Source organism: Sorghum bicolor, chromosome 4 (assembly GCF_000003195.3).
Source record: "Sorghum bicolor cultivar BTx623 chromosome 4, Sorghum_bicolor_NCBIv3, whole genome shotgun sequence".
Classification (NCBI taxonomy): Eukaryota; Viridiplantae; Streptophyta; class Magnoliopsida; order Poales; family Poaceae; genus Sorghum; species Sorghum bicolor.
Genome location: NC_012873.2, coordinates 13,772,056 through 13,783,735, shown reverse-complemented (window position 1 = coordinate 13,783,735; position 11,680 = coordinate 13,772,056). Strand labels below are relative to the sequence as shown.

At 38.7% G+C, this 11,680-nt stretch overlaps 1 protein-coding gene across 1 annotated transcript; it reads left to right on the top strand.

Annotated features, from left to right (window-relative positions):
* On the top strand, nucleotides 928-8,392 carry LOC8059090 (target of Myb protein 1). Its single transcript, XM_021460219.1, has 10 exons — nucleotides 928-1,510; nucleotides 2,885-2,963; nucleotides 3,576-3,674; nucleotides 3,755-3,868; nucleotides 4,126-4,277; nucleotides 5,270-5,351; nucleotides 5,525-5,610; nucleotides 5,847-6,023; nucleotides 6,534-7,021; nucleotides 7,458-8,392. Exons 1-10 carry the CDS (start codon nucleotides 1,410-1,412, stop codon nucleotides 8,069-8,071), a joined length of 1,992 nt encoding a protein of 663 aa, XP_021315894.1. The 5' UTR covers nucleotides 928-1,409; the 3' UTR covers nucleotides 8,072-8,392.

The window sequence follows — 11,680 nt, the reverse complement described above, 5'->3', positions numbered from 1 at the left end:
AATTGGGTAGCTCTCATCAAGACGAATTGGAATGTATATACGGAATGTCCTTTCTAACAAATCATACCCTCGTATCTCCGCAAGCACGTTTGAGACTTTCTAGGTGGTCTCTTGATCCTAGAACAACCATATATGTGCCTTCTCAATGGGCTTCTTCTTGGTAGGCGTTTCTAGGTTATTCATATGAAGTCTACGAATTGATTTAGCTACAATTCAATTCTCGAGTGATCCGAGCATACTAGTCTTTTAGATGTGGAATTAGATTTGCATAATACATTGGTTGATTTCGTTCTCTCTCTCTCTCTCTCTTTCTCTTCTCCCTCCTAACTTTTCTAGAGTATTCAAAATTATATCATAATGCTTGATATTCATTCTTTTTTTCTAATCTATATTAGAATTTTCATTTGCTACGATTGGTCTTCTCCTTAGTGAACTATTTATTTTCTTATAAAAAACAAAATATCTCAAATATATATAAATAATGGCCTTATATTATTGGTTCATTATCTCCCCTTATCTTCATATTTGAAGAGCCATCTCTCTTTTAAATTCATCCATTTGGTCCCAAAATGTCCAAAATACATTTGAAAAAAATGTACTTGGAGTTTTCTCTAAACACGTCAAAAATTAACGAGCCATGGTAACAATTTTTCACATGCATTGTTCCATCTCTCGGGCCTACACTAATAACTCACATTCGATTTTCTTTAATCGTGCCTGAATTTTCTTTTGATCCGCCTCAGATGACTACTAGCAAGATAACTTCAGATATAAGTACTGTATTAATTAATAATTCGTCGTATAATAAAAAAAAGAAAAAAAAAACAATGCCGGCTTCGGCTTGGACTTGGAGCACACAATTCGACCAAATGCACAAATCCCAATCGTCGAAGCATTACATAAGCAGAAGAAATATAATGTTCGAGTACACCATTCATTGGTCCAGGCTCAACTCAAGTACCTCCCCGTGGCAGTTCAAAGAAAAACTAAAAAAAGAACCAAAGAAAACGACAGCAATCGAAGGGAACGCGAAGTCGGAAGCCCCCGAAGGAGACGAAACGAGGCGGAGGAAAACCACCCCGAACAGAGACGATCAGAAGAGTACAAGCAGCGTCGTCACAACACAATTCAGAAAATCGTCGAGTTCTATTCTATCGTGCTCGCCGAAAGACCGCCGCCTCGAACGACTCGACACGACACGACGGTCTTGGCTCCCTCCGCCACCGAATCCACCACAAAAACCACCATTTCTTGTTTTTTTCCCCTGTTCACCGGAGGCCGGCGGCTGGCCAAGAACATCAAGAACAAGGGAGAAAGGGGGGATTTTGTTGGGCGAGCAGGCGATTTCCTTTTGCAACTCCGGCTTCAGTGAGTCGTTGTGGTGGTAGTGGTGTTTGGACGGAGCGGAGATGTCGTCGGCGATGGTGGAGCGGGCAACGAGCGACATGCTCATCGGCCCCGACTGGGCGATGAACTTGGAGATCTGTGACATCGTCAACCGCGAACCAGGGTGAGGACGCACGCACAACTTCGTTTCTTAGTTTTTTTTCCCCTTCTCATCTGCGGTTTTTCAGTACTGGTATTACTGTTTTATTGCTGAATGATGGGGTTTTGTAAATTTTATTGAAAGCAGTCTCCATTTCTATCAAATGGTGGGGGCCTGGGGGGCTTAGTCTTACTTGTTGAATTATTTTTGTTGGGATGACCGTAACTCTAGGGCCGATAAATTTGTGGTTTCCGATTAGCAGTATCTGTCGTCACTCGTCAGTTCATTTTGTTCTGTGAAGGGAAAACTACCTTGGGAGTGTTGGGTCCTGATTTGCTCCAGTCATAAAACTTAAATGTCGAAGTGTGTTCTGCGATCAATTCGTTCCTGCAATTTTTTTTTCTGGGTTACTACTTATCTGTGGAATTGTTTGTTTTCCTTTTTAAAAAAATCTGGGTAATTGAGGTGTGAAACCGGCATCCGTTATTGTATTTTCTCATGCTATCGGTCCAAATGCCAACTTAAGGTGTCCAAATGTCGTGGTCGATAAAAACTGTTGGTTTTGACTTTTGAGGGTCAGCTTTTCTGAGACATTCTTAGTTCTAATTTTGTTGGCAGCAGGTTAATTTGTTTGAGAAATTCCCAAAACTTGCGTTGCAGGACACACATGGTGCACTTGGTCATGGTTTTTGTATTGGTATTAGTCCTTTATGAATTTCGTTTAGTGCTTGGTTCTTTGCCACTGCCATAAATCTGTAGTATGCATATGCTTTATTCATCTCCGGTAAAATTTGCAGAACTGACGTGTTTGTGGATATTTCATTTGGGTTCCTTGTCTTTGACTCTTAGGGCTGGGATTCGTCATTTTTCTGTATTTTGGCTAAAGAAGAGTTGTCAATTTCAAGATCATGTATCTTTTATGCTAGTAAGAGTTGAGAATTAAAGAAAGAGGGGGAAGTGCTCTGCTCATAGTTTTCAATTCAGGGTTGCTTTATAAATTTCTGGGTTTATTTCTTCTGTCACTTAACGTCTGCTTTCATTGTTCCATCTTGTGAACTATTCTACAATTTTGTGCCACGACTTGTTGATGGAATCTCTGTTAATTTGAATATTCCTTTCCATTTGAAGTATAAAGAGAATATCTAATTGCTCTTGGAACTTGCTCAATATCAGAATATATTAAAAACAGAGAGCTTCCATGAAACTAGATCTTTGTCCTAGAAAGGGCGGCATGAACATTGTTGCATATACTATTAGAAGAAAAATAATTGACCCAGTTTTTCATGAAACTTGAACTGCATTGTTGTAATTCTGGTCGTTCTGCATTCCTGTGAAGTATTGACGTGCCATGAATATGATCACCTTGTGGTAAACATTTTTGTATTGTCATGTTCTTAGGCAAGCAAAAGATGTGGTGAAGTCCCTCAAGAAACGCATTGCGCACAAGAACCCAAAGGTTCAGCTTCTTGCTCTCACGGTAATGAGATTTTCAAATCCCTTGCTGCTACCTGACTTCAATTCATGGACTATTTGTTGGTAGAAACTTTATGGATTCATTGATTGGTCCTTGCTAATGTGCTGGACCCTTCATGTTATCTGTACTTACAAATGACATCCTCCTTGAAAGACAAAATGACATTATTGTATTAGCCAAAGCAGGAGAGGAATGAATCCCCTACTGCAGTTTTTATATAAGAAAGGAGAAAAGGTGAAAATTTGTAAGGTCATCTGTGGACTTTAAAGGGGGAAAAACTCTATTATAGCCAAATTAAATTAAAAGATTATCTCATTCCAACTATTGGCAATTGGAATTTCCATTGGTCAATCCCCTGCTGCACTGTCCTCCCAATGGCCATTGGAAATGTTTCATTTATCTACATGTACTATGTGGCTCAAAAAAGGAAGATTAAAGAGACAGTTAGGAGGATTTAGTTGATGCTGGTACTATCAGGATTCAGCGGCGAATAATAATCAGAACCTGGCAGGCTTTGCTTAGGACATAATATAGGAGACCTGGAAATGGTCTGGTCCAAGCCCTACTGGAAATTGTTGACCACATTTTACTGAATCATTGTTCAACTTATTTCAGTTGCTGGAGACGATGATAAAAAATTGTGGGGACATTGTGCATATGCTTGTTGCTGAGAGAGACATACTTCATGAGATGGTCAAGATAGTAAAGAAAAGGGTATGTGTGTACAGTTTAAACCTTAATTTACTGATTGTCAATAGCAAATCCTTAATGCCTTCTCTTTTGAATTTTTTTAGCATGATTATAATGTTAAAGAGAAGATTCTCACGCTGATAGATAGTTGGCAAGAAGTTTTTGGTGGTGCTCGTGCAAGATATCCGCAATATTATGCAGCATATGAGGAGCTCTTGGTATTATTCTATACATATTAAGTATATTGTAATATTGTATTGATCTCTGATTTTTAGAAGTTCTTTCTTCCCAATGGCCATTGTCTTCCAAGCTCCAACAGAATTGCAGAAGATATTGACATTTTTCGTCAATCATTTAACTTCTACAATTGTTAAGCATGCAGTCATATGGTTATAATTCCAAATTAGTACTCTTTGTTGGATATCGATCATTTTTAGAACTGATTCAGTTTCTCCATTGTCCATACATATGCTAGCGTGCTGGAGTCGTATTTCCTCAAAGATCGAATGGTTCTGTGCCAATCATCACTCCTCCACAGACTCAGCCTCTACAAAACTATCCCTCATCTTTACGCATTTCACAGCAGGAGGAACTTGACTCGCCAGCTTCAGATTTCCCTGCATTAAGGTATACAATTTTTTTTAGAAAATATAATACAATTGGCATGTTTAACTACTAAACTAAAGTAAATGTTGCCAAGTTTTCTTTAATTTATCTTGTGCGAATATGATGTTACATACATGTTTATCATGACATCAACAAAAAAATTGATGATCATTGCTAAAAGTTGGTGTGGAGTCTCTGCTTTATCATGCAATGTTATTAAGTTGTCTGAATTACCAGTTGGGATTAATCAGGCTTATTGGTCCCGACCTTGATTGGGCACTCCGCGTCCGTGGCAACTAGTGTGATCATAAATTTGATTGTCTGACTAATCAGTGACGAATCACAAATTCTAGATTAACATCCGGTTAGCTTAGGGATGATTAGACTGGAGAGAATTTTGAGCTGGCCAACTGGGCTTGGGGACACCTGGGCACTGTGCTTTTTGTTCTTGGTCCACAAGTGATTGACCATGCTTGATATTTGCTTTGTTTGCCAATTATGATAATTTCGTGCAGTTGTGCACTGGTGCTATAGTCTAGTAGCAGTATTTAACCGCTTAGTACTGACCTTAACTACTTAATACTATGCAGTTATACTATATCATATAGATCCTGGGTAGCAGTGAAAGTAGGCAGAACAACTTCTTGACTAGCTGACTTGATGATTAGTCAGTTTATCGGTATCGGTACCCATACAACTAGGCTTGATAAGGCGGCGTGAAAATATTTTTACCATGTTGCTATGGTTAACAACCTAAATTATACTCATGTACAGTGTTTAGTGAAGATGCTGATAATATTATGAAGTGTTTACGTACTGATGCTCAGATTTGTTGCTCTCTTTTTTTTCATGTTAGGTTTCTCAGTTTGATGCTTCTTGAGGTTGTTTGGTGTAGTGATTGCTTTCTATTTATTTCATGTTTTAGATGTTTGTGAACTTTTTGTTGTCATTGTTATCTTATTTAGCCTGTGATTAGTATTCAAGTTTGGAAATGATTGTGGTTATTTCACCAGCCTTACAGAAATTCAGAACGCACGTGGCATCATGGATGTTCTTTCAGAAATGCTGGATGCTTTAGATCCGGGTAACAGAGAGGTACTTTCCTGATGCTCCTGTAGCTATTGTACCATCAGAAAATTAATTATGCCTTACTATAATAAGAAAGAAGAACTGCCTATCATCTTCATCATTTCTCGAAATTTTGTTTCAAAACAATCTACTTGCAGTGCAAGATTTCAAATAAATCTACTTACAGTGCCAGATTTCAGGGGCTTAGACAGGATGTCATTGCAGACCTTGTGGATCAATGCCGTTCTTACAAGCAAAGAGTAGTTCAGCTTGTCAACAGTACATCGTAAGTTCCCTTGATGACTCTTTTCCAGTTTTATGATGGCATGAACAGTCTCTGAAAGAGAATATAGTGACAGCTTTACATGTTTCATGCTGACATTTCTGTAGCACCACTTTAATATTGTGCAGTATTTGTCCTTTCTTTTCTAGTGCAAATGAGCCAACTTCATGTATTGCAAACCATGTAGCCAATGTCAAATTTTCTTCTTTTAATGACTTGTGCATTGATGCTATGTTCAGGAATGAGGAGTTGCTCAGCCAGGGTCTTTCTTTGAATGATGATATGCAGCGTGTTCTCGCAAAACATGATGCTATTGATGCAGGTGTAGCAGTTCGGGTGGAAAAGCCAAAGTCTCTGCAGTCCCAAATTGAGAGTTCTTCAACAAGAAAGCCAGATACCATGGAACCAATTCAAAGGTTGAAATATCATATTAAGCATTCTGTTTAAATCATTTCATAAGATTCTACTAGACATGAGACAAGTGTATTTGGATTCACACAGAACCTGGGTTCATGAGACTGTTTACCAGGCAAAATCTGGATACTTGGAACAAACATTTTTTTATTTAAGTTTATATAATCCTATCTGGATTCTGGAACATACCAGACTAGCACCTAAGACACCTGGCCCATATAAGAGCATAAATCCTATATTGATGTTTAATTTTCTTTTGTTGTTCTCTTCCCTTGTGGGAAGTACCTTCTTGTTGGACTTTTTTTTTTCTCCTGCTTAATACAGTGGTACACACCTGTCCTGCAAGAAAAAAAGGGTATAAATCAAAATCTTGATTTAAACAACGTTTCCACAGGTTTACTGAGCCCTGCTTGCATTGCTTGATTGTTTTTGTCTGCAGCAATCCTACATATAGTGAACAAACCAGGTTCAGATTTTCCTCGCTTAAAACTTTTGCTTTCTATGTATTTCAGGTCTTCAGCAAGCACAAGTGCCACCAACCAGTCTCCCTTTGGGATTTTAGCCCTTCCTGCGCCTCCATCTAGTAGTTCGAAAGCACCTTTAATACCAGCTTCTAGTATGGACCTCCTTAGTGGAGATGATTATATCAAAACCGAACCTGCAAACTCTCTAGCACTTGTTCCTGTCACTGAATATTCAGCTGCAGACAAGAATGTCTTAGCCTTCGCCGATATGTTTGAACAAAATACTGCCAACAATAGCAACCATAACCTTCCAAATTCTTTTCAATCTTCGACTTCAAATTCTACTATCTCTACATCACAAACATATCCTGCACCAGTGCGACCTGTGTTGCCTCAGCATTCAGCTGCTGATCCAAATGGGGCCAGATCCAATGCCATTGTACCTTATGATCAGCAGTCCCAGTTGAACTCTACAGGTTCTTGGAATGGACAGACAGCTTATGGAACAAATCACCAAAAGGAAGCACTAAGTTATGGTACTCGATTTCTTCCTAGTGTGTCCAAAAAAAATATTTCCTAGTGTGTGCTAGTTCTATAAAGCTTTCCTGGATCTATTTATCAGAAGTTGGCGAAAGATCTATAAGTAATAGACATATTTATTGAACCACTGCTTAGTCCAAGTTAGATGCAGAACTTTTCACGATAAGCAGTAAAGATTATTGTTTTCTTCTCTGTTATTTTCACGAGTTGTAGGTAGAGTAGTTTTTTTTTAGCGAAACAGGGGCCTCTCCTGAAAATGCATTAAAAAACAGAATCCGAGTAGTGTTACTTATAGACCTTGTTATAATCATTTAACATCGTGCCCCTGCGGGACTAATGCTTTTATCAAATAGTTAGCTCGACATCATTACTTCTTTGCTTAGCAAATCCGTTTTAAGATAGCTCCACCATTTGATGATTGCTTGTTAACAGGCACAGGTGATCAAAATGGAGGCATTCCACCAGCACCGTGGGAAATTAAGCGATCCACTAATCCATTTGATGACGATCAGCTTGTTGGAACGGCACTGCAAGCACGAGGCATGCAGCCTCAACCAGTGCAACTCAGTCAGCATGGGAACAAATTCATGTCAGCACAACCAATGCCGAGGGGACAGACAGGAAGAATGCACTTGCAACAGGTGCCTGGTGCTCAGCTTGGCGCTCTACAACCACAGGCTATGCCGAACATGCAGTACAGGGGGATGCATCCTTCAATGCAAATGAATCAAGGAATGGGCATGTATTCCCAACCAACCTTTGGAGGATATTATGGAATGAACCAACCACAGCTTTACAGTGTTCATATGTCTGGTTATGGATATGGTCAGCAATCTGGAGGCTACTATATTCCGAATGCTGCATATGCGTATGCTAGTGCAAACGAGCTTGCCCAGAGGATGAATGGCCTTTCAGTTCAAAACGGTGATCCAAATGGAATAACAGCAAATAAGCAGAGCAGACCTGAGGATTCACTCTTTGGCGATCTTTTGAGCATCGCCAAGATGAAGCAGAACAAACCTGCAGCTGGCAAGGTTGGTGGCTAAGTGTGAGTAAAGAAGAAAGTACCTAATTTCATCTTATTTGCCAGCAGCAGAAGCTTTTTCCTGACAGTACATATAATTCTTTTGCCACGTTTTATGCAATGCCAGAATCCAGATGGCTTCTGGATGTAAGCTCATCTGAGTAGGAATTCATATCGGGAAGTGGACATTATGATGCTTGTGGCGGAGCCTCATAGCAAGTGTGTCTATAACTCTAATATGTAAATATGTATTGTCATAAATTCCTTTCTGCGCAAATATTAGGCAGAAACAGAGGATTCCTGTTCTCCATAAACCCTGTTCTTTTATTTATTTATCTTCAAATTTCTTCTTCAGGGTTCATATCAACTAGTCGGGCTAGTAATATGTTAGTCACTACGTTTTTTTTTCAACAACTGACGATTAGGAAATATTATTTCAAAATTTATGTTCATTATTATTAGATTCAATAACTTTATTTTAAGAAAATAAAACATATGAGTATCTGCAATAGTGAATGTTGGATAAACAATGCTTGCTCAAATTTAAATTCATGTCAATTTGACGTTAGCTTAGGCTCTAGTTACAAGGCATTTCAGTTTTCTTTTTGTAAGTTTTAAATAGTGGACAAAGATATTTAGCCACGACCTCCCGCGGGAGTTGTAAAAATCTACAATGGAATATATCATAAGCTATTTAATTTAGTGGTTTCATATAAACATAAAAAAGTTCTTAAGTAATTATGTACACAAATATTTAACTAAAATTCATGAACACAAATACTCAAATGCATATACAAGGCTATATGAGAACATGTCTCCATGTCCATTCTTTAACATTCGTTAATAAATTAACACTAGTACAAAAGTGCTCAAAGCCAGCGGTGGAACATAATTTTTACAGGCGGTTTTAATTAAAAAACGTCTGTGGAAAGAAATTGGGTTACCCGACTACAAAACCGCCTGTGAAAATCAATTTCTACAGGCGGTTTTTCTAACAAAACCGCCTGTAGAAATCATGTACAGGCGGATCCTGTAGAAATAATTTGGACTTGAATTTTTTGAGTTTTTCAAATGACCTCGTTTGAGAAAACCGTCAAAATGAAAGTTGTAGATCTTGAAAAGTTATGAAACTTTATAGTTGATAATTTTTTCATTTGAAATCATCTTGTCATCAAAAACTACGTTTGAAATTCTCAAATTTGAAATTCAAATTTTGTAAATGACCTCGGATGAATAAACTACCAATATAAAAGTTGTAGGTCTTAAAAAGTTGTAAAACTTTGTAGTTGACGACTTTTCCATTTAAATCTGTTTAGGGCCTCAAATAATCAATTTATGCTTGATTTAGATAGTATGTGGGGAACTAAACTCTATTACAAACATAAGTGAGTGATAGGTGGAGTGTAGAGGAGGATACGCGCGAGGGTAAGGTCTCAGGTTCGAATCCCACCGACCGCGTAGCACGCGATTTTACGCGAAAAAATACGCGACTTGCGACTTGCGACGGAGACGGGCGGGCGAATACCCAGTGAGCCTTCCCTGTAATAAAATATTTTTTTTTCCTATTTTTAAAAACCGATTTCATATTTTCTGAAAAAAGATTTCTACAGGCGGTTGGCATAACTGAACCGCCTTACCCGCCTGTGGAAACTCTTGATTTCCACAGGCACCCAGCGCAGGCGGTTCTCCAATCCGCCTATGAAAAGGGGTTGGGAACCGTCTGTATAGTGCTTCTGTGTACTAGTGTAACATACTCACACTTACAAACATTGTCCATGTCCACGTTCATTCAACATGATTATTTACACTTCAATTGTTTATTACACCGTTTATTAAATAAAAAAACATAATGGAGAGGCATAGCCATCTACAGTAAGAAATGACTATTTTCCTCCATTAGGATTAGTGGTGGCAAAATTATTTCGTGGCTAAGCCATATAGAGGTGTCTAGTGGAGCTAAAGCAACATTAGTGGCAACAATGAAACAATTGATATATTCAATGGTAGACTCTGAAAAATTTATAGCGGAGTTATAGCTGTGCAATAGCGGGCAATTTAGAACCATGTTTTTTTTCATTCATTCGCTATTGTTTACCTTATGTGAGTGGCTAGGCATTAAGGGTCATGCTTTTGTAAATGCTATTTATACCACCTATATTAGTCGACTCATAGAGGCGGACCTATGGACCGCTGTGAGGGTAGAAATGGACCAACATGGGAATGGTTGAATCTGGCTCTAAAATTTAAAGCCACAATCTTAGCCTATGCTCCCACTAGCCTGGTGTCTCCAAAGTTTGCAAAAGGCGCACTAACGGGTACCTAAACAAGTCGTTAATTAGACTCACACAAAGAGTAGGAACAAGAACTAAACCTATGCTAAGTTCATTCTACCATGGTCATTCAATAAGACATGCAAACGATAAGCTAAAGCTTAGATAGTTCGAACAAGAAGTAATGCAAGAACAAAATAAGAGGCAAGGAGGCAAACATATTTTTCATGGTATCGGTTCGCTGCATAACTTATTGGATTAATCTCTCCATCGATTAGGCCCAACGGCCTAATCAGGTGTTGACTCGCGCCATGATCGGGGGGCACCCAGCCCATCTATAGCTGGAAGGCCCTATCACCCTACGCTATATAAAGATGTGGGGCCGATAGCTCTAGTCACGAGGTTCACCGTGAGCCGCTACTCCCTACCGACAAAACTCTAACCCGATCTTGAGAGAAGTGCAACCAGTGACGGAAACACCTCCGTCAGTCTTCACTGCCACCTCTTCACCAACCGTCGCTGCCCATAGCCACCACCGACGAACGCGATGGCGGCCTCCGGGTCCAACCCCACCACACCGACAACTCTCTTGGATGGTCTGTAACCCTACTCTTGTGCGCTCAGTGGGCTAGGCCTTTTTGACCGCGGGTCAAGTAAGGCCTCGGGCTGAATTAGCTACATGCACAGTGCAAATTCAAATTTTATTTTAATTTTTTTCCAGAAGCAGTATTTCATGCTTTTTGATGAATTGAAAGTTAATTTTTGATGTTATTTTCTGCACAAAATTTATCCAATGATATTTTTGTTCAGTGAATAGTAAAGTGCTTTTGGAAAAATTACTATAAGAGATTATTCATGTTTTCCACTGTGAATTGATATTGTTATTTTTCATTATTAAATTTGAACCAATGGAAGATTTAATTTTAAAAAATAGATAAAATTATAGAGTATTATAATATTGTTATTATTCTGATCAACGTTGATTAATAATAATATTATGTTGTTATTATAGTTTTTGTCATGCATAACTGTGATGTAGAATTAGTGTAAAAAGAATAAATTATATGGTTTAATTTTAACCACTGTTGGAACTAAAGCATGCAATTATTGTTATATGAATTGTGTTTTCATACAGACTCTCTTTGATGGGGTTTATTAGAGATATGCTGCCCCTAAAAGGAGACAACTATACAGAATAGAAGAAAAAGATTGATCTAGCCTTTGTTTTGGTTGAGGTCGACTGGGTAGTCTCCACAACGTGCCCCACTGAGCTAGTGGAGCCCATGAGGGGGACTGACGAGGCTGATGTTGCATGAGACAATAGAGAGAGACTATACTAACCAAAGAATGTCCTATGATCT

Coding starts and splice junctions, on each gene's coding strand:
- LOC8059090 (XM_021460219.1), top strand. CDS start 1,410: ATGTCGTCGGCGATGGTGGAGCGGGCAACGAGCGACATGCTCATCGGC. Junction 1,511..2,884: donor ATCGTCAACCGCGAACCAGG/GTGAGGACGCAC, acceptor TCATGTTCTTAG/GCAAGCAAAAGATGTGGTGA. Junction 7,022..7,457: donor AAAGGAAGCACTAAGTTATG/GTACTCGATTTC, acceptor GCTTGTTAACAG/GCACAGGTGATCAAAATGGA.